Source organism: Plecotus auritus, assembly GCF_963455305.1.
Source record: "Plecotus auritus genome assembly, chromosome: 3".
Classification (NCBI taxonomy): domain Eukaryota; kingdom Metazoa; phylum Chordata; class Mammalia; order Chiroptera; family Vespertilionidae; genus Plecotus; species Plecotus auritus.
In genome coordinates, this window is record NC_137772.1 from 100827809 (window position 1) to 100850533 (window position 22725).

The following is a 22725-nucleotide window of genomic DNA, read 5'->3' on the forward strand; positions in this document are numbered from 1 at the left end:
GTGATCAAATATGGAGCATTTGTCTGCTGAAGATAACTGGAAACTGGATCATGACCATAAATCTAACTCAACCAGGTGGGCCTGAGCTCCAGAAACACAGGCTCTGTGCTCTCTAAGTATTTTTATGGTACTTGGAGTCCCCAGCCTGGAAGGGTTAGAGCAACTGTCTTCAGTAGACACAGCTATGGACTCGCAAAATTATGTTTATTTTTTAGTATACTTTATTTACAATTACAGTATTCATTCTTTCTTGAAATATTTTAGAATAGACTTGATTAAAATAATTACATAAATAATATCAACTTTTTGTTATATATGGCACAGAATAATTTAACACTTTATAAATACATTTCATTGATGCACAAATGGGAGAAGCACCCTTTGCCAAAAGCAGTACAATAACAGTTCCATTTGGCTATGGAAGCGCTTTAAAAACTGACCATGAGATGGCACTGCGACCAAAGGATTAAGTATGTCTTAAACAGTTTTCCCTAATTATGGCATTTAATTTCTTTCCTTAAATACAGAATAATCTGCTATTCTACTTAACGTAGAGTAAGATTGGTTACATTATTTTAAAGTATTGACTAGTACAGTGTTCTTTAATTGCAGATCTATTAATCATTCAAGGACTGTATTTCACTGGGGTAAGGGGGTGTATTTAAAAAGCCTTAGTAGTCAGGAAGTCTCTGGACTAAACAAAGGGCGGAAAGATACCATTTTATCTAAGATCAATCAACTATATAGAAGGAACATTGTTTTCCCAACCCTCATAGAATTGCGCTACAGTCTTCTCATAAAATTAGGTCAACTTCCAGTTTATTTAAATAACTGATACTTGTTACATTTTAATCTGCTTTGACAGCAATGGAAAGTCATAGAAACATTACAACATGAATTCACATTTAAAACAACATGATACAAACATGCACACACATATGTATATACTGAGTGTTTTCATTAATGACTTGCTTTTCCTCCATATAAATATGTAAATATTGAGTGAAGTGCATGGGAACATGTCTGCACATGTATACGGATATAATATATACTTGAATTATAGATACATATGGAAAGAAAAACATACATGTTTGTAATATATATATGTACTCTCAAAAGACATCTGTCAGGTAGTATTTATGCTCATTCTGCTCAAGATTGAGTATATGGGTGGAATCTGTAGTCTTTAATATATAATGAGGTGTGCAGAGTTATAAACTAAGGCAAAATGCATAACAGCAGAAATTTTAACACTTTGTATTTTTATCAGTTAGTATGGTATAATCATTAAAGTAGTTCAGATCAAATGCAGTCTTGGTACTAGTGATTCACTATAATTTCTAGCTTTGAACTAAACACCTTTCAATATATCTATAAGGACTTAATTCGGATAGCCATAATGCATTTCCAAATTATAGAATGGCACCTCTCATGTTCTTTAGTTTTCAAATCTATATATTTTTCAGATGGTTTCGAGAAAAAAATTATTTCTCATTCAATAGAAAATATTATATTACTGCTTTTTTTTAAAAAAAAATTAGGAAGTACAATATCAGTGAGTAATAAACGAGTTAGTATTTAAGGAAATGAAATAAAAATTTTTTTTCAGAACTTTGGTAGTCACAGGTTGGGTCCAGGTTGAAGTACATATTTCTGAATTAATTGTAAATTTTGACTTCAAGTGGTATTTTCCCCCTACTGTGTTTGGTTGATATTCATCAGGAAACTTATTGAGAAAACTATCCTCAGAGTAGAAACAAACCACTTTCTGAATCAGTAAGAAAGAAAGAAATTGAATTGATTCTCAAAATAAGTCTGTTAATATTTTTGACAAGGACCATTCCAATTAGGTCATTTTCTTTGACCTGGAGAGCATTATAAGTGCAATAAGTCAGTCAGAGAAAGATAAGTATCACATGATCTCACTCAGATGTAGAATCTAGTGAATAAAATAAACTGATGAACAAAATAGATCCAGAGACATAGAAGCATGTAACAGACTGAGGAATCTCAGAGGGAATGTGGGGGCGGGTGGGTGGGTGGGAAGAGATCAACCAAAGTGCTTGTATGCATAGATACATAACCCATGGACACAGACAAAAGAGAGGTGAAGGCCTGGGGTGGAAGTGGGGGTGGGAGCAGGCTAGAAGGGGTCAATGGGGGAAAAAAGGGGACATATACAATACTTTCAACAATAAAGATTTAAAAAAATAAAGGCAAAGATCTTATTTTAATTATTTTTATATCCTTAGTATTTAGGACATTTCCTTATAGATTGTATACATTTGGTACATGATTGTGAAACCAAAGCTGAACAGAAAATAATATAGATTGATTGCTCTGAAAGCATCAGTTTACCTGATTGATGGGTGCCCACAGGAAAGACATCTGCATTTTACAGAGAAGTCTAAGACTACTGCTGTCAGAAGCCAAAAACCTGAGTTTATTCCTCAGTCCTGACATAGTTACATCAATATGACTTAGTGCTCTAAGAGATCATGCATGATGCAGTTATAAGAAGCAAGTTACCAAACACCTCTATGATGCCATTTAGGAGAAGCAATTTTTAGAAATGTATTTGATAATGTTAAATTATCCTTTTGATAGGATGGCTAGTAGAACAAACACTAAACAAGACCACATTTTAAATTCAAAGTAAAGCACAGGTAGTAGAAGAGAAAGCAGCAATAGTTATGAGATAACATTTAAAATCTTTTTCACTTCTGAGAAGAATTAACCTGAAATTCAGCAGATGACAGCAACTTTGTGAATATTTCAAAATGGCATCTATGAAAAAGTTGTCAAATATTTCATTTAATTATCTTAGCAATACCGACTTCATAACACTGTTCTTAATGGCTTATTTTTGTTGTTGTTCCAAATATGTATCATGGTAAGTTTTAAAGAGAATTGTTCTGTAAGATGCCATTATATTCAATCAACTTTTCACTATATATAGCTATTTTTATTCACAGCGGTAGGTAACCAACTTATGCCATCAATTAGCAACATAGTAGCAAGGTTTCCACTTGAAAATAGAAGTTAATTTAGATTTATTTATAGCCTCATTATAATTAAACAATAAAAGCTAGTTATTTTAAAGACATATCATTTACAATGTTAAAAATAAGTATCATAAAACTACAGCTTGAAATGCTGTCAGAATATTTTTGTAGTGCACATTTTGTGGTGTTTAACCCTGCTTTTGACTGATGGAATAAAAATGAGGCATCTAGATATTATTGTTGGTTTTTCTAGACCCGCCTAATTTTTTCCAGCCTCTTTATTATCTTTTCTTTTCTTTTTTTCTAGATAGGTGAAAACTTGTTCAGTGTGTCCTCCGTGGTTGCCATGGCAACTAGTCTATCACACACAGCTAACCTTTTCATTCACTGGGTTGATATTGTCTGTAGGAGCATATTCCGAATTTTGTTTTCCTAGAGGAATCATAGTACAGTCATTACCTGTCATTTTGGCATCTTTCTTTGAATTCTTTTTCTGTCCCTTTTGGAGTTGACTAGATTTGTAGGCTAAGGCTGGGATAGTGTTCACTAAAATTAACTGCAATGGTTTTTTATTTTCTTTGTACTGACACTGAATATACCGTGAAAAGGCTGACCTGTAGGTCTTGTTGAACAGGGTGTACACCAGTGGGTTCACTGCTGAAGAGAGGTAACCGATCCAAACGAACACATTGAGCAGGGCTCCGATGACATCCTCATTACAGGACTCTTTGCAGATGACGGCCATTATGTTCGTGATGAAGAAGGGGCACCACATGACCACAAACAGAAAGAAGACGATACCCAGCACCTTGCAAGCTTTTTGCTCATTGCTGATGGACTGCATAGTCCTCCTGCCATAGGCCCCTGGCTCCCTGTGGATTGACCGCTGGAAGAGCTTTTCTGAAGACAGGGAACTCTGAGGAAGAAAGCTGAAAGAAGCTAAGTTGGCCCGTGTGCCAAGATCACCCCCACACAAAGTAGCTTCTTTCTGGAGTGACTTGATAGTTAGAAAGTAGGTGATCACCATGATGGTTAAGGGGATGAAAAATGACACGAAGGAGCCGATCAGGACAAAGTTATCATCTGCGAGTAAGCAACTCCCTTCCTTAAAGACCTTGGAATCATCCTGTAGCCCAAAGACTGGGATTGGCATTGATATACCTGGAATTAGACAGAAAATGAAAAGTGATTATTAAGGAATTGAGTACATGAAGGCAAGAGGGTTGATACATAATGGTGGCCGTGCAAAGGATTTTATATCAACATTATTTAAAAGCTTAATATATACTTTCAGTGACAATTTAAAATTCCCTTGGCATTATTTCCCTTGGACTTAAAATTCTCTTGAAATTAATCTATATCAACATTGTTTAAAAGCTTACATATACTTTGAAAGAAAATTTAAATTACTCTTGAACTTACTTATAGATATTAATTTTTATATTGTAACTGTATATTATCTAAACTAATAAAAGGGTAATATGCTAATTAGACTGGGTAGAGACCGGACATCTTCCAGACCTCTGACTTCCTTCCGAACAAAGCCACAGTGGTGGGGGCTGAAGCAGAGGCGGTTAGGGGCGGTCATACCAGCAGGGGAGCAAACAGTTAGGGGTGATCAGACTGGCAGGGGAGGGCAGTTGGGGGTGATCTGGTTGGCAGAGAAGGGCAGTTGGGGGCGATCAGGCAGGCAGGGGAGAGGTTAGGTGGCGATCAGGCTGGCAGACAGAGGCGGTTAGGGGTGATGAGGCAGGCAGGCAGGTGAGCAGTTAGGAGCCAGCGGTCCTGGATTGTGAGAGGGATGTCCCACAGGGATCGGGCCTAAACCCACAGTCTGTCATCACCCAAGGGGTCCCAGATTGGAGAGGGTGCAGGCCGGGCTGAGGGACCCCTCCCCCCCATGCACAACTTTCATGCACCGGGCCTCTAGTATACTATAATATGTAATTATAACATTTAATTCTAATATATAGTTATATATTAATTATAATCTATACTAATATATAGTATATTTTGACTAGACATAATATAATATATAGTTTCTTATACTTATACTAGAGGCCCGATGCACAAAAATTCATGCAAGAATAGCCCTTCCTTTCCCTGGCTGCTGGCACTGGCTTCCCTCCGGCACCCGGGACCCAGGCTGCTTCCCTCCTCCAGCCCTGGTAGGCAACTGGGACCCAGGCTGCTTCCCTCCTCCAGCCCCTGGTAGGCAACTGGGACCCAGGCTGCTTCCCTCCTCCAGCCCCTGGTAGGCAACTGGGACCCAGGCTGCTTCCCTCCTCCAGCCACCTGCAGGCACCCAGGACCCAGGCTGGCTTCCCTATGTCCCTGGCTTAGTCAGGAAGGATGTCCAGTCTAATTAGCATATTACTCTTTTATTATTATAGATGTTATGTTGCCCTATAAAATCCTTTACCTCTAAAGAACAATAAGTCTAGCTTTAATAGTTCATGCTATATTTTTCTGATCATATTATACTTATTAGTTGAAGAAAATACACAGAGAAAAAGAAACAAAAATAAAATGACCAATAACACCACCACCCAGAGATAATCACCATTAACAATATAATGTTGTTTATTTTATTTTATTTTATTTTATTTTATTTTATTTTATTTTATTTTATTTTATTTTATTTTATTTTATTTTATTTTATTTTATTTTATTTTATTTTATTTTATTTATTTACTGGAGGCCCAGTGCACAAAATTCATGCATGGGTGGGTTCCCTAGGCCTGGTTGGTGATCAGGGCTGATCAGGGCCTTCCGGTTGCTGGCCAGGGCCTTTCTGCTGGCTGTCGGCTGCCGGATGGGGCCTGCAGGATGGGGAGAGGGACCAGGGGAGGTTGGCCAGCCATGGGAGGTTGGCTGTGGGAGTGCACTGACCACCAGGGGCAGCTCCTGCATTGAGCATCTGGCCCCTGGTGGTCAGTGTGTGTCATAGTGGCCAGTTGTTTCAGTCATTCTGGTGTTCTGGTCTCTTAGGCTTTTATATGTATCGATATATCTATATCTATCTATCTCCTAATATTATCACAATACCAGTCCCACTCCTAAATAGAAATTTAATATTTTCTTAATATAATTAAATATAGAATCAGTTTTCAAATTTCCAATTTTCCTGTAAGGTTATTATATATCTTTAGTAATAGAATATTCATAAGGGTGTCTTACAAAGTAATAAGCAGCCACAGACTTTCTTTTATTGACAAATACAAGAGTTAGGTACAGGATGAGACAATACATGGGAACATGAGCCTATGGTCAGTTGCTCTGTCACTCAAATTTGGGGAACCTCTCTCAGGCACAGGAGTAGGCAGAGGAGGGAGCAGAGTAGGTAAAAGCAACACTTTTCCTCTCATCATGCTAATTTCTCCCCCATTATATAGGACCTTATTAAAGGGAGATTCAGCTGGCCACCACCACCTTGTGCAGTTTTGTGGAAGTGGGAGAGTCTTTCTCTACTGGCCTGGGAAAGGCCAAGGCAATCATGTGACTGCCACAAGGAAGAAACAGGGTGATAGGAAGACAAGGAGACATGAATCAAATACTCTGTATAACTTGGTTTAAGGTTGCTTCATTTGTGAAAGGGTAGATACCATAGGGGCACTCTGGGAGAAAGTCAGAACAAAATTTCTTTCTAGTACTGGGCCAGGTTTTCAGCTCCTTCAGAAGTGTATACCAGGGAGTATCACAGCTTATGATCCAAACTCTTTAGAGTTTAATAAGTGGTCACTATCCAGCCAAGAACACAGATTCATTCCAGAGTTGGGGGCTACTACTTGCTTGACTCTTGTTATCCATCTGGTAAAAATTTTGTTGAGGATCTATAATCTAATTTGTACATACATAGAACAGAGCTCAGTTCCATCCAACTATAGATCCAACTGTCCTACCACATATCACCTCATAGTTGCCATTCTTGCCAGGAGAGAACATTAGCTTGAGTTAAAGTAATACTTAACATAATTCTTTCTCAGTAACATTTTCCAGTATCTTCATAGACTTAATGGACAATATTTTTCACTTGTCTATGCAAAGCCATCCCAGTACTCTTGGAAGGTGGAGATAAATGACATCAGAACTGCTCTTAAGGACACTAATGTGCTTAATTGCTGGAAACCAATCATCCTATCTAATAAAGAGGGAATATGCTAATTGACCATCACTCCATCACAAAGATGGCTGCACTCACAGCTGAGGCCAAGTTCCCATAAGGAGCCTTAACGAGCAATCAGCAGGGAACTGAGGCTATGCCCTCCCCTGCCCCCATGAGGCTTGACAGGGACCTCAAGCCATGCCCCCCACCCAGCGGGGCTTGACAGGGAACCTCAAGGTGCACCCCCAGTGCTGGGTCAGGGGAACTCAGGCTGTGCCCCCCACTAGGTGGGGCTTGACAGGGGACTTCAGGCCGCACCCCCCACCCCAGCACCAGGCCAGGGGACCTCAGACTGTACCCTCCGCCCGGCAGGGTTTGATGGGGGACCTCAGGCTGCGCCCCCCCGCCCCAGCACTGACCTCAGGCTGCGCCCCCCTGCCTGGCTGAGCTTGACAGGGTCCTTCAGGCCGTTCCTCCCACCCAGCAGGGCTTGACAGGGGACCTCAAGGTGCACCCCCAGTGCTGGGTCGGGGGACCTCAGGCCATGCCCCCCACGCAGTGGAGCTTGACAGGGGAACTCAGGCCGTGCCCCCTGCCCAGCGGAGCTTGACGGGGGACCTGAGGCTGTGCTCCCCTCCCAGTGCTGGGCCGGGGGACCTGAGGCTGCGCCCCCGCCTGTCAGGGCTTGATGGGGGACCTCAGGCCATGCCCCCCACCCAGCGGGGCTTGACGGGGGACCTCAAGGCATGCCCCCCACCCTGGTCTGGGGGACCTCAGGCCATGCTCCCCGTCCTGGCTCTGGGCCAGGAGACCTGAGGTTACGCCCCCTGCCCGGTGGGGCTTGACAAGGGTGGGACTTGCCAGGTCTGGATCTAGCCCAATGGGGGGCGCCGGCCAGGTCTGGGTCTCACATGATTTTGAGGCACATGTGGGTGGGCGGGGACTTGACTCTGGGTCCCATGGTGCGCCCCAGTCTCTGACAGGAGGAAGGTTTTCATATATATTTTACTGATTTTCTTTAATCTCTGACACTTCTATTATAGAGAAAGGGTAAATAGCAATATTAAATTATTTTCTCTAATTAATCTCCTTTTAATGTGCAAGAATTTTGTGCACCAGGCCACTAGTTGTTTTAATAATAGAGAGCTGTGGACAGGGAATCCGGAGGGCTGGTCAACCTTAATTGCTCTAAAGGGTCAGAGCTAATTACTAGATATTGGTAGTTGAAGCAGCCCCCACCTGTTAGTCCTAAATTCACTGATTGGCTTTTATTGGAGTTTCTTGCCTAGGGGATATGGGTGTATCCCATAATTTTAATCTTAATAAAAGGGATGGTAAAGCCAGAGCGGGGAGTAGTCCTCCCACTAGAGTTGGATTACTGCCTGGCCCTCACTTCCTCTGCCAGCACCGGCTTCCCTCTGGCACCTGGGCTTCTCTCACAGCCCTGGCTTCATCTGGAAGGTTGTCCAGAAGGATGTCTGGTCTAATTAGCATATTAAGCTTTTATTATTATAGATTATTGCCCTCGCTGGTTTGGCTCAATGGATAGAGTGTCGACCTGTGGACTGAAGGGTGCCGGGTTTGATTCCAGTCAAGGGCACATGCCTGGGTTGCAGGCTTGATTCCCAATAGGGGGCATACAGGAGGCAGCCAATCAATGATTCCCTCTCATCATTGATGTTTCTATCTCTCCCTCTCCCTTCCTCTGTGCAATCAATAAAAATATATTTAAAAGAAAGAATATTATTGACTGTATTTCCTATGCCGTACTTTATATCCATATGGCTATTTTGTAACTACCCACTTGTACTTCTTAATCCCTCATCTTTTACATCCAGCCCCTTAATCCCCCCTCACTTCTGGCAACCATCAGTCTGTTCTCTGTAGTTATGAGTCTGTTTTAGTTTGTTCATTTACTTTGTTCTTTAGATCCCACATATAAGTGAAATCATATGGTATTTATCTTTCTCTGACTGACTTATTTCATATAAGGTCCATACATGTTGTTGCTAATGGTAAGATTTAATTCTTTTTTATGGCTGAGTAATATTCCTTTGTACATATGTACCACAACATTTTTTTTATCCACTTGTCTATTGATGGGCACTTGTGTTGCTTCCATATCTTGGCTATTGTGAATAATGATGCAATGAACATAGGGGTAGCTTTCAGAAACTCTTTTTTTTTTCAAGCTATTTTTTTAAAATTTAATAAATCTTTATTGTTCAGATTATTACAATTGTTTCTCCTTTTCCCCCCTATAGCTCCCCTCCACCCAGTTCCCACCACACCCTCTGCCCTTACCTCCCCAGACTGTCCTCAACCATAGGTGTATGATTTTTGTCCAATCTCTTCCTGAACCCCCCCAAACCTTTCCCCCTGAGAATTATCAGTCCACTCCCTTTCTATGCCCCTAATTCCATTATATTCACCAGTTTATTTTGTTCCTCAGATTTTTAATTCACTTGATTTTTAGGTTCACTTGATGATAGATATGTATTTATTGTTCATAATTTTTATCTTTACTTTTTTCTTCTTCCTCTTCTTAAAGAACACCTTTCAGCATTTCATATAATACTGGTTTGGTGGTGATGAACTCCTTTAGCTTTTTCTTATTTGAGAAGCTCTTTATCTGCCCTTCAATTCTGAATGTTAGCTTTGCTGGGTAGAGTAATCTTGGTTGTAGGTTCTTGCTTTTCATCACTTTGAATGTTTCTTGCCACTCCCGTCTGGCCTGCATAGTTTCTGTTGAGAAATCAGCTGACAATTGTATGGGTGCTCCCTTGTAGGTAATTAACTGTTTTTCTCTTGCTGCTTTTAATATTCTCTCTTTGTCTTTTGCTCATGGCATTTTAATTATGATGTGTCTTGGTGTGGTCCTCTTTGGATTCCTCTTGTTTGGGGTTCTGTGCGCTTCTGGACTTGTAAGTCTATTTCTTCACCAGGTAGGGGAAGTTTTCAATCATTATTTCTTCAAATAGGTTTTCAGTATCTTGCTCTCTGTCTTCTTCTGGCACCCCCATAATTCTGATGTTGGTATGCTTGAAGTTGTCCCAGAGGCTTCTTACACTATCTTCAACTTTTTGGATTCTTTTTTCTTTTTGCTTTTCTGGTTGAGTGTTTTTTGCTTCTTTGTTTTTCAAATCTTTGACTTGATTCTTGCGTTCCTCTAGTCTGCTGTTGGGTCTCTGTATAATATTTTTTATTTCAGTCAGTGTATGTTTAATTTCTAGTTGGTCCTTTTTCATATCCTTGAGGGTCTCGCTAAATTTATCGGCCTTTTCTAGGATATTCTTGGAAAGCCTTATAACCGTGGTTTTGAATTCTATATCCAGTCACTTGTTTTCCTCCATTTCTTTCGTTTGTGATCTGTTTCTTTGATGCCGCATTTTCACTGCTTCCCTGAGTTGGTAGGGTAGCTTTGTGTGCTAGGTTTCCTATATGGCCCAGTGGGTTGGCCTCCCCAGTTACCTGAGGTGGACACTCTTGGTGCACCCCTTTGTGGACTGTGTGTACAGCCTTGTTGTAGTTAAGTCTTGATTGTTGTTGGTATCACTGGGAGGAATAGACCTCCAGGCCAGTTGGCTATGAGGATCAGCTGTGTTTACGCTGGGAGAAGTTCGGTGCTGGAGACAGCCTTATAGGATTAGACTTGCAAAATTGCAAAAGCCTCTGTGCTCAGCTTGGATGGGGTGGAGTCTCAGGGCGGAGCAGACAGTCTTGGCTTCCTGTCAGCCCTGCCCTTGCAGGTGCGCCTCCAGACCTCTGCCTTCCCCGGCTCCCGAGTCACCGCCCGAGAGTCCAGATTCCCCCTGTAAGAGCATGGGTCCCCAGGGGCTCACCCAGAACTGGGGTTCAGTGCCATCAGAACTAGGGTTCAGTGCAGTCAGGAGCTTCTGACTCCCTCCCGCTAGGGAGTGCCTGCAGCAACCTCCGCATTCACCTTTCTCTGCGAGCACTCACGTGTGCATGCACGAGCACCTCCAGACCCGCCACGGCTCCCCCGGGTCTCCACGTCTCTGTGTGCTTTTCTCTCTACCTGACAGTACAGACTCCCCCTGTATGAGTCTGGGTCCATGGGGTTTTGCCCAGAACTGGGTTTCAGTGCAGTCAGAACTGGGGTTCAGTGCAGTCGGGGGCTTCCTTCCCCCTCCTGCCAGAGAAAGTCAGCTAGGCACTCAGTCGCCCTTCCTCTCTGCACGTGTCTCCATACCTCAGCCCTTTGCCGCTCCTCTGATTCTCTGTGAGCTTTCCTCTTTCCTTCTAGTTGTAGAATTTCCACTCAGCCAGCCTTCCTGTGGTTCTGAATGATGTCCGTTCTGTCTTTTAGTTGTAGTTTTGAAATTGTTGTGCGAGGCAGCAGTTTAGGTGCCTTCAGGAAACTCTTGATCATAAAAGTTAAGACATGATTTCTAAGAAGAATGTTTTGTTTTCCAAGTGTTGGAGCATATAATTGTTAAAGGTGTTTCCTGTACTCATCTACAAGGTCTTTGTTTCACAGTGCAGTTATTCATTGATTAAAATAGACCTGCTCCTGTGAGCCGCCACTGGGAGTAAGCGCCTATCCACCACAGGTGCCATAGCAAAAGCTGGGTCTGCCCACCACATGACTGCAGAACTCAGGGCACCACAGTCACGCCTTTCCAGAGAGCAGGCCCCCATCACCCCATCACCCCAACAGACGGTTCCTGGGTGCCACTGTGAGTCCCTGCTGGGCACGTGTGATTTCAATTAAGGGTGCAAGACAGCAAAAATTGGGACAATCCCCTCCACGGTGGCTGACTTCTAGACACCGCAGTTGTGCCTCTCAAGCCTACATCAAGAGAACCCAAATAGCTCAAGTAGGGAGCTACACTAGATTAACAAGCCCAGGAGAACTGAGAGATTACACCAGTAGCACCATCACCAAAAGAACCTGGGTAGCAAAGCAATTGGATCTACAATTAAAACATTACAGGAAAACATGGAAAGACAGAAAAGCAACTCCCAAAGGAAAGAAAAAGAGGAATCACCAGAAAGGGAGTTAAATGAATTCCAAGCTAGCAGCTTATCAGAGATATAATTCAGAGTAATTGTTATAAGGATGTTTAAACAGATGGATGACAAATACACACAACTCAATGATAAATACAAACAACTCAATGAGAACTATAAGGAGCTGAATGAGAATGTCACCAACATGAAAAGAAACCAAGAGGAGATGAAGAACGACATAGCTGCAATAAAGAACACAATGGAAGGCTTAAACAGTAGACAAGAAGAGGCTGAGGACCGCATCAGCAAATTAGAATACAAGGTAGGAAAAAACACACAAACACAGCAGCAACGGGAAAGAAGACTTAAAAAGCAAGAGGAGAGCCTAAAGGAGCTTTGGGACAACACAAAACGAAACAACATTCACTTAATAGGGATACCAGAAGGAGAGGAAGAGAAGCAAGGAATAGAAAACCTGTTTGAAGAAATAATGACAGAAAACTTCCCTGATATTGGCAAGAAAATAACGATGCAAGTCTAAGAAGTACATAGAATCCCAAACAAGTTGAACCCCAAAAGACCGACACCAAGACACATCATAATTAGATTGGCAAACACCAACGACAAAGTAAGAATCTTAAAGGCTGCTAGAGAGAGACAGAAAGTTACTTACAAGGGATCTCCTATTAGAATATCAACTGATTTCTCAACAGAAACACACCAGGCCAGAAGGGAATGGAATGAAATATATAAAGTGATGTAAAGCAAGGGACTGAATCCAAGAATACTATACCCAGCAAGGCTATCATTCAAAATTGAAGGTGGAATCAGGAGCTTCACAGACAAAAATGGGCTAAGAGAGTTTATCACTATTAAGCCAGCAATGTAAGAAATGCTAAAGAGATTGCTGTAAAAAGAAGAAAGAGAAAGGCAAGAAGAAACACAAACACTAAATAAAAATATGACAACAAACATGTACTTGTCAATAATAACATTAAACGTAAATGGATTAAATGCACCAATCAAAGGACATAAGGTAGCTGAATGGATAAGAAAACATGACCCATATATTTGCTGTCTACAAGAGACCCACCAAGAAGCAAAGGATTCACACAGACAGAGAGCAAAGGGATGGAAAAACATTTTTCAGGCAAATGGAAATGAGAAAAAAGCTGGGGTTGTGATACTTATATCTGATAAAATAGACCTCAAAGTAAAGGCCATAATAAGAGATAAGGAAGCCCACTACATAATACTAAAGGGAGCAATTCAACAAGAAGAAATAACTCTGGTAAACATATATGCACCCAATGCAGGAGCACCAAAATACATAAAAAATCTCCTGGAAGATATCAAGGGAGAGATCGACAACAATACAATCATAGTAGGAGACTTAAATACACCACTGACATCACTGGATAAATCCTCTAGACAAAAAGTCAGCAAAGAAACAGCAATTCTAAATGACACACTAGATCAGATGGACCTAATTGACATCTTCAGAGCATTTCACCCCAAAGCCACGGAATATACATTCTTCTCAAGTGCATATGGTACATTTTCAAAAATACACCACATACTGGGTCACAAGCAAAGTCTCCCCAAATTCAAAAAGATTGAAATCATATCAAGCATTTTCTCAGACCACAATGGCATAATATTAGAAATAAACTACAATAAAAACATTCCAAAAAATTCAAACACTTGGAAGCTGAATAGCATGCTACTAAACAATGAGTGGTTTATCAATGAGATCAAAGAAGAAGTTAATAACATCCTGGAGACTAATGACAATAAAAACACAATATTGCAAATCCTATGGAACACAATGAAAGCAATCCTGAGAGGGAAGTTTATAGCTCTACAGGCCTACCTCAAAAACAAGAAAAAATGGTAATAAATCATCTAACTCAACAACTCAAAGAATTAGAAAGAGAGCAACAAGAAAAGCCCACAATGAGCAGAAGGAAGGAAATAATAAAGATCAGGGCAGAAATGAATGACATAGAGACCAAAAAAACAGTACAAAAGATCAACAAAACAAAGAGCTGGTTCTTCAAAAGGATAAACAAGATTGATGAACCTCTAGCCAGGCTCACCAAGAAGCAAAGAGAGAGGAACCAAATAAACAAAATCAGAAATGAAAGAGGTGAAATAACAACAGACCCCACAGAAATACAAGGGATTGTTAAAAATACTATGAACAGCTCTATTCTAACAAACTAGACAACCTGGAGGAAATGGACAGATTACTAGAAAAATACAACTTCCAAAACTTACTCAGGAAGATTCTAAAAATCTCAATAGGCTGATAACTATGGAAGAAATGGAAGCAGTCATCAAAAAGCTTCCAGCAAACAAAAGCCAGGGGCCAGTGGGCTTCACAGGAGAGTTTTACCAAACATTCAAGGAAGAACTAAAACCTTTCCTCCTCAGACTATTCCAGAAAATTCAAGAGGAAGGATCACTTCCAAGCTCCTTCTATGAAGCCAGCATTACCCTAATACCAAAACCAGATAAAGATAACACAATGAAAGAGAATTACAGGCCGATATCCCTCATGAACATAAATGCCAAAATCCTCAACAAAATTCCAGCAAATCGAATCCAGCAGTACATCAGAAAGATCATACACCATGACCAAGTAGGATTTATCCTGGGGATGCAAGGATGGTACAATATTCGCAAATCAATAAACATGGTACATCACATAAACAATTTGAGAGATAAAAATCATATTGTCATATCAATTGATGCAGAAAAAGCATTTGACAAAATCCGACACCCTTTCTTGATAAAAACTCTCAGCAAGGTGGGAATAGAAGGATCATACCTCAACATAATAAAAGCCATATATGACAAACTTACAACCAACATCATACTCAATGGGCAAAAACTAAAACCATTTCTCCTAAGAACAGGAACAAGACAGGGATGCCCACTCTCACCACTCCTGTTCAACATAGTGCTGGAAGTGCTAGCCATTGCAATCAGACAAGAAGAAGAAATAAAAGGCATCCAAATTGGAAAAGAAGAAGTAAAACTGTCCTTATTCGCAGATGACATGATACTGTACATAGAAAACCCTAAAGATTCCATAAAAAATTATTAGACTTAATGAATTTGGCATTGTAGCAGGATACAAAATTAATGCCAAGAAATCTATGGCATTTCTATACACCAATAGTGAACTTATAGAAAGAGAGACTAAAAAAGCAATCCCATTTACCGTCACACCAAAAAAATTAAGATACCTCGGAATAAACTTAACTAAGGAGGTAAAAGACCTATATGTGGAAAACTATATGACACTGATAAAAGGGATAGAGGAAGACATAAACAGGTGGAAGAACATACCATGTTCATGGATTGGTAGAATCAACATCATCAAAATGTCTGTACTACCCAAAGCAATCTATAAATTCAATGCACTTCCTATTAAAATACTAACGGCATATTTCACAGACCTAGAACGAACCTTCAAAAAATTCATCTGGAATAAAAAAAGACCCTGAATAGCCACAGCAATCATGAGAAAGAAGAACAAAGTAGGGATCTCAATACCAGATATCAAGGTGTATTACAAAACCACTGTTCTTAAAACAGCCTGGTACTGGCACAAGAACAGACATATAGATCAATGGAATAGAATAGAGAACCCAGAAATCAATCCAAATCACTATGCCCAATTAATATTTGACAAAGGAGGCATGAACATACAATGGAGTCAAGACAGTCTCTTCAATAAATGGTGTTGGGAAAATTGGACAGATACATGCAAATAAATGAAACTAGATCACCAACTTTCACCATACACAAAAATAAACTCAAAATGGATAAAGGATTTAAACATAAGATGGGAAACCATAAAAATACTAGAGGAATCCACAGGCAGAAAAATCTCAGACATATGCTGAAGGAACTTCTTCACTGATACTGCCCCTAGGGCAATGGAAACTAAACAGAAAATAAACAAATGGGACTACATCAAAATAAAAAGCTTTTGCATAGCAAAGGAAACCATCAATAAAACAACAAGAAAGCCACTGCATGGGAGAACATATTTGCTAATGATATCAACGATAAGGGTTTAATCTCCAACATTTACAGAGAACTCATACAATTTAACAAAAAGAAGATAAACAACCCAATCAAAAAATGGGCAACTGATCTAAATAGACACTTTTCAAAAGAAGACAGAAGGAAGGCCAAGAGTCATATGAAAACCTGCTCAAAGTCACTAATCATCAGAGAGATGCAAATCAAAACAACAATGCGGTACCATCTTACAACTGTCAGAATGGCTATCATCAACAAATCAACAAACGACAATGTTGGTGAGGATGGGGAGAAAAAGGAACTCTTTTGCACTGCTGGTGGGAATGCAGACTGGTGCAGCCACTCTGGATAACAGTATGGAGTTTCCTCAAAAAACTAAAAATGGAACTCCCATTTGACCCAGTGATCCCACTTCTAGGAATATATCCCAAGAAACTAGAAACACCAATCAGAAAGGATATATGCACCCCTATGTTCATAGCAGCACAATTCACCATAGCTAAGATTTGGAAACAGCCTAAATGCCCCTTAGCAGATGAGTGGATTAAAAAACTCTGGTACATCTACACAATGGAATACTACGCTGTGGTAAAAAAGAAGGAGTTCCTACCATTTGCTACAACATGGATGGAGATGGAGAGCATTATGCTAAGTGAAATAAGCCAGGAAGAGAAAAGTAAATATCACATGATCTCACTCATTTGTGGAATATAATGACTGGCATAGACTGATGAACAAGAACAGATCCAGAGACTGAGAAACGTCGATCAGAACCTCAAACCTCAGGGAAGGAGGGGATCGGTGGGAGTAAGGGGGAAAGATCAACCAAGGGACTTGTGTGCATGCATATGAACCTAATCAATGGATGCAGACAACAGGGGGGTGGGGCATGAGTGGGGGGTGGAGGGTAATGGGGGAATAAGGATACATATGTAAAAAAATAAAAAAATAAAAAAATAAAAAAAAATAGAAAAGAAATTGTGAGGTAACCAGAACCCCAAGAACGCCTGAAAACGTCTTTCTTGCCATGCTAGCAGTCATCAGCTGGTAATATTACCCGGGGAAAATGGGGAAGTATTTTGGACTTATGTTCCTGACCCTTCATGGGTAAGAGCCCTTACGTGGGCTGATCCCTCGCTTAATGTAGTCACCAATAATACCAAACACCTTGGTCATCCAGGAGGACCATGGGTGGGGCAAGGAAGTATAATTACACAGGGGTCGCCACGCAACTTCCCTTTGGTATGACACAAAATCAAACCACTGCTCCTTTGTGTGTAAAATTAAAGAGAGGTTTCTGGCTTGTGTGGACACCAAAGGAAGGGACTATCACTACTTGCTCCTGGGAGAGGTGCAGAAAATGTAACTAAGACCTTGTCTATACAAAAAGAAATTGACAGCCATTTTGCCATGGCCTAGAGCAAAGAATATCCTTACATGATATTATTCTACAATGTCATTATAATTTTTCCCAGATTTGTATTACCCCCATTACCTATAATAGTACCTCACACCCTTGGGAATCAATAAAAAATCATCTTTTTGGTGCTTGGAGACAAAGGTAACACATCTCTTGATATTTTAGAATTACAACAGCATAATGTACAATTATCCCAAACAAACTTACAAACTAATTCTTTGAATGTCTGGCAGCAACTTAAAAAGGACATGAAAGGATTTAATCCCTTCCACTGTGTAGAGGGCCCCCTGGGAAGGCACCTTAGCATTCTATATTGGCCCCTCTTGCCCTTTTGGCCAAGAGGGACCCTCTTCTCATAATCCAATTGCACACAGCTATTGCCTGAGCTTTCTGTTCATGCTGAGGTTGAAGCCTTGTGGTGGCTGGTACCATGGATCTGTCTCTCGCCCAGTGGGGTGAGCTGGGCCCTCCCTGGAGAAGAAACCTGGGTTCCTCGAGATATGAGATTAGTGCCGGGGCCCCACCGGCAGGTGAGGGGATCCCAAGGCAGGTGCTGGGCATGGAGGCCACGGGGGCATAGGCTACCAAGGAGACAGAACTGAACCTCACATCACCCTGCTTGGCCCTGGAGGATGACTGGTTACCAGAGCCAGGTAAGATTCCTCAGGGAAGGAACAACCTAAGACAGGCACAGTTGCAGAGGGGCCATCAGGAGAGAACTTGGGGGTCAACAGTGGTGGGGCACAGACCCTCACTCCCCCAACTTTGCAGGGGCCTGAACCCTCACCCCTTCTGAGGGAGGTCTCCTGCCCCCATGGCTGCTTCGCTTCCCCTGCCCAGCTCAAATAGGGAACCAGGTAACAGACAGAGACTTGGCCGACAGCAGCTGCCCTCTCACTGCAGCAAGACTTGTTTGAGTTGTCTTGTACCCATGGTGTGGGGAAGTGGGTTTTTGATATCTAAATCCAGTCTAGCACCAGGAATGCTCAGGGCCTACTCAAGAAGGCAAATAATCCTTTCCACTAATATTTACAGGGTAAAATAAGATTGTTGTTAGAGTATTAAATTTGACAATAAAATAGTAATCAAGTTCTCAGACTAATTTAAATAAGTGAATATTCTAGAAAAATTAATGGTACTGGACAAAAAGCTGTTCCTAAAGTGTTAACTAAAATTTTTTATTGGTAGTTCATCTCATGGTAAAATTGCGTAGCATGTAATGAACCTAAAGCAGTCATATTTTAGTGCAAAAAATTTAAAAGTTATCAAGACTACATTATAAAATTTCCAAAAGCCTCCTAATATTTAAATCAAAAAAGGGGGGATAGTAGAAGAATATCATGTAAGGAAAAATATCCTGTAAGTAAATTACATCTAGAAAATTTTTACTTTAGAAAATTAACTTTCATTTGTAATGCTAACCGCAAGACACCCATGAAAAACACACATGGTGTCAAAACAAGCCAAAGGGAAATTCTTTGGGCAAAAAATGAAAAAGGATCCCAAGTCAAATTTATAGAAAAGATTCCTTTATTAACTTTTGGTCGACAATATGTTTGTATATTTTCAGAAAACACCTCCAAGACCATGTGGATTCCTGCAACAGAGAGGAATTGATAGGACTGCTCCAGCCATGAAGACAGAAGAGAAACAGTCCAGAGATGGAAGACGCTGACGACGCCTTGCCATACCAGCAGTCAGCAGCTGTGCGTCGCTGCAGGTTGCCCAGGACCAAACCAAAGAGGGTTGGACCTGCATTACCATCATTTGTCCACCATCCAGAACTGAAATATCATTGCTGACATGTACACATAAGGAACTGTTTGACATTGAAATTGGGACTCAAAAGAACTGTTGGCCCAGAAAGAAACTCACTACAGACTGATTCATTTGCCCCTCAGCATAACCATTATTGCTTGCCTCATTTTCGTTTCTTATAAGTGTATTTCTAATATCACATGATCTCATTCATCTAGGGGAAATAATGAACAACATAAATTGATGAACAAAAACAGACCTGGAGACAGGGAAGCATCGATCAGACTGTCAAACCTCAGAGGGAAGGTAGGGGAGGGTGGGGGTAAGGGGGATAGATCAACTAAAGGGCTTGTATGCATGCATATAAGCCTAACCAGTGGTCACGGACAACAGTGGGGTGGGGGCATGCGTGGGGAGGGGTTTGGGATGGGAATGGGGGGATGAAGAAAAATATGTGATACCTTAATCAATACAGAAATTTAAAAAAAATTAAAAAAAGTTAAAAAAAAATGATAAATATAATAGACCTGGATTTGAATCTTGGCCCTGGTTCTTTGCTCCCGGGCCAGTGACTTTACCCCTGTAGGCCTCAAGTGCCTCATCTACCACATTAGGATGGCACCCACATGTCTCCACTGATTGTGGTGAGGTTAAATGAATTAATTATGTAGAGACCTAGAACAGTGATTACTTCAGAGAGATTATTCTCCCAATGAGAATAGCATTCTCTACAGAATTTTTCAGGTTGAATACATTAACTTCATTTTTTCTAATTTTGTTCTATTTTACTTTGTTTGTATAGGCTAGATTTTAATATATAATATATCTTAAACCAAAAGGTGCCAAAAAGCATTTTGGTTATTGGCCACACAGTTAATAATGATGCAATTATTAACTTCTGCCAGGGTGACAAAGGGACTCAATTAATTTAATTTTGTATAGCTTGAACTGTTGATTGCTTTTCAAATGTGATAAATTATAGCCATTACTATTAGTCATGATACACATAAACAAAATATCAACTGTTCAAAAAAGTTGTATTATTTTGTCATTAAACTCTTGGGTGTATACCTTTAGAGCTCTTTGCCATCTTTGCTTGTGACCTGGTGATTTATATAAGTGAAAATTCTCAATTAAACAGAATATGGGATTATCTAAAACACCAAATTCTTCTGTAATTTGAAATTCAGATGTGTTCTTGTTTGGGGAGAATGAACACACACACACACACACACACACACACACACACACACTCACACAAACACCCTTTCAGAATGGCTCACCTTCTGTGGTCAAAAAGGGGAAGTCTGAGGGAGCCATCTCACTGTAGTAGAGATTCCTCCCTTTGCTGCCTGGGATGAAGAGCCATTTTAAAGTGGATGTGGCAAGAAGGCACAGGCAGCCTGTCTAGAAGGGGGACCTTGATTTGGAGGGGAGAATCAACTGATTAGGTCTTTCAATGGCCCATTCCTCTTTATGTTTAACAAAAATATCCTAAATATTCTCATACACCATTCTTTTTCAGAGCCTCCCTCATAATAGCAGTCAGCAAGGGTTTGTGAAAAGAATAAGTAGATAGTTAAAGCAATACTCTATAAAAGATGGTATGAAATTTTCCATCCCAAAGAATTAAAACACTTAGGTAGGCTTTCTGGGTAAAATAAGCAGTTCAAAAACACCGAGAGGTGACTGCACTGGCTTATATCCAAGGTTGTGGTCATAGCCATTTTCAGTGCATTGATTTTCTGGATGCTTTATTTAATAATAGGTGCTTTGGGAAACCTGACATTTCTCACTTGGAATTTCTGCATATAAAGCATTTTCCTTTATGAACAAACAGGAAGTAGCTTGAACTATGTGACTCTGCATTTTGTTTAATACATTTTTTTTTTCTGATGAGTGGAAAACAGCAATCAAAATTCAATATCTGTAGTGGGCCCTCCATACACATTTTAATTTCTTTTGATTGCAACTCAGACAATGAAATGAATGGGAAACATGACACTTAGAAACACATAGGCTTTGACTGGTGACTTTCTTTCAGGGTAGCCCTGCTTACTCTTTGCACATAAATTAGTTTGCACCTCTGGTAAATATATTGCCACAGTCTGGGTAAATGGCCTTAACGCTGAAGCACTGGCTGTGAAAGATGAGCTTTATTCCTTTTTTTAAAATTAGCAATTAGTTTACTGATAGTTGATTAGTAACTTCCTTGATCCAGTCACATAGTGAATGAGCAACTATATATTGAAGCCTTATTCAATGGTGGATACTGTTTGTGGTATTTTGGCCAACACAATCCTTGTATAAAACTAATTTTTCTAGTTCTGGTTTGCTTTAGGAAAATGTTTTTTTTAAATCTATTATTGTTGAAAGTATTACCTATGTCCCTTTCTCCCCTACCCCCCATTGACCTCATTAGCCGTCCCTTCCCCTCTGCCTCAGGCCTTCACCACCCCATTGTCTGTGTCCATGGGTTATGCATATATGCATACAGGTTCTTTGGTTGATCTCTTCCATCCCAGTTACCCACCCCTGCCTTCCCTCTGAGATTTGATAGTCTGGTCCATGCTTCTATGTCTCTGGATCTATTTTGTTCATCAGTTTATTTTGCTCTTTAGATTCTACATATGAGTGAGATGATGTGATACTTGTCTTTCTCTGACTGGCTTATTTCACCTAGCATAATATTCTCCAGGTCCCTCCATGCTGTCTCAAAGAGTACGAGAACATTCTTTTTTACAGCTGCAGAATACTCCATGGTGTATATGTACCACAGGTTTTTTACCAACTCATCTAATGATGGGCACTTGGGCTGTTTCCAGATCTTAGCTACTATAAATTGCATTGCTATGAAAATAGGGGTGCATACATTCTTTCTGATTGGTGTTTTGGGTTTCTTAGGATATATTCCTAGAAGTAGGATCAGTGGGTCAAATGGCAGCTCCATTTGAAACTCCATACTGTTTTCCATAATGGCTGTACCAGTCTGCATTCCCACCAGCAGTGTACTAGGGTTGCCTTTTCTCCACATCCTCACCAGCACTTGTCATTTGTTGATTTGTTGATGGTAGCCATTCTGACAAGTGTGAGGTAATACCTCAGTGTCTGCTTAATTTGCATCTTGCTATGATTAGTGACAGCATTTTTCATATGTCTCTTGGCCTTCTGTGTGTCCACCTTGCAGAAGTGTCTATTTAGGTCCTTTGCCCATTTTTTAATTGGATCGTTTGTCTTCCTTTTGTTAAGTTGTATGAGTTCCTTATATATTTGGATATTAACCCTTTATCAGATGTATCATTGCCAAACATGTCCTCCCGTTTAGTGGGCTCCCTTTTCATTTTGTTAATGGTTTCTTTTGCTGTGCAGAAGCATTATTTTTATGTAGTTCCCTTTGTTTATTT

At 40.5% G+C, this 22725-nt stretch overlaps 1 protein-coding gene across 4 annotated transcripts in view; it reads right to left on the bottom strand.

The window, feature by feature from the left end:
• Positions 1 to 220: 220 nt before the first annotated feature.
• HTR2A (5-hydroxytryptamine receptor 2A) overlaps positions 221 to 22725 on the bottom strand; it is a 130760-nt gene continuing 108255 nt past the window's right edge. For all 4 annotated transcript variants that reach the window (XM_080659258.1, XM_080659259.1, XM_080659260.1 and 1 more), the window contains one exon: positions 221 to 4166. In XM_080659258.1, the coding sequence (XP_080515384.1) occupies positions 3367 to 4166 (800 nt within the window). In that variant the 3' untranslated portion in view covers positions 221 to 3366. The remainder of the gene's footprint in view (positions 4167 to 22725) is intronic.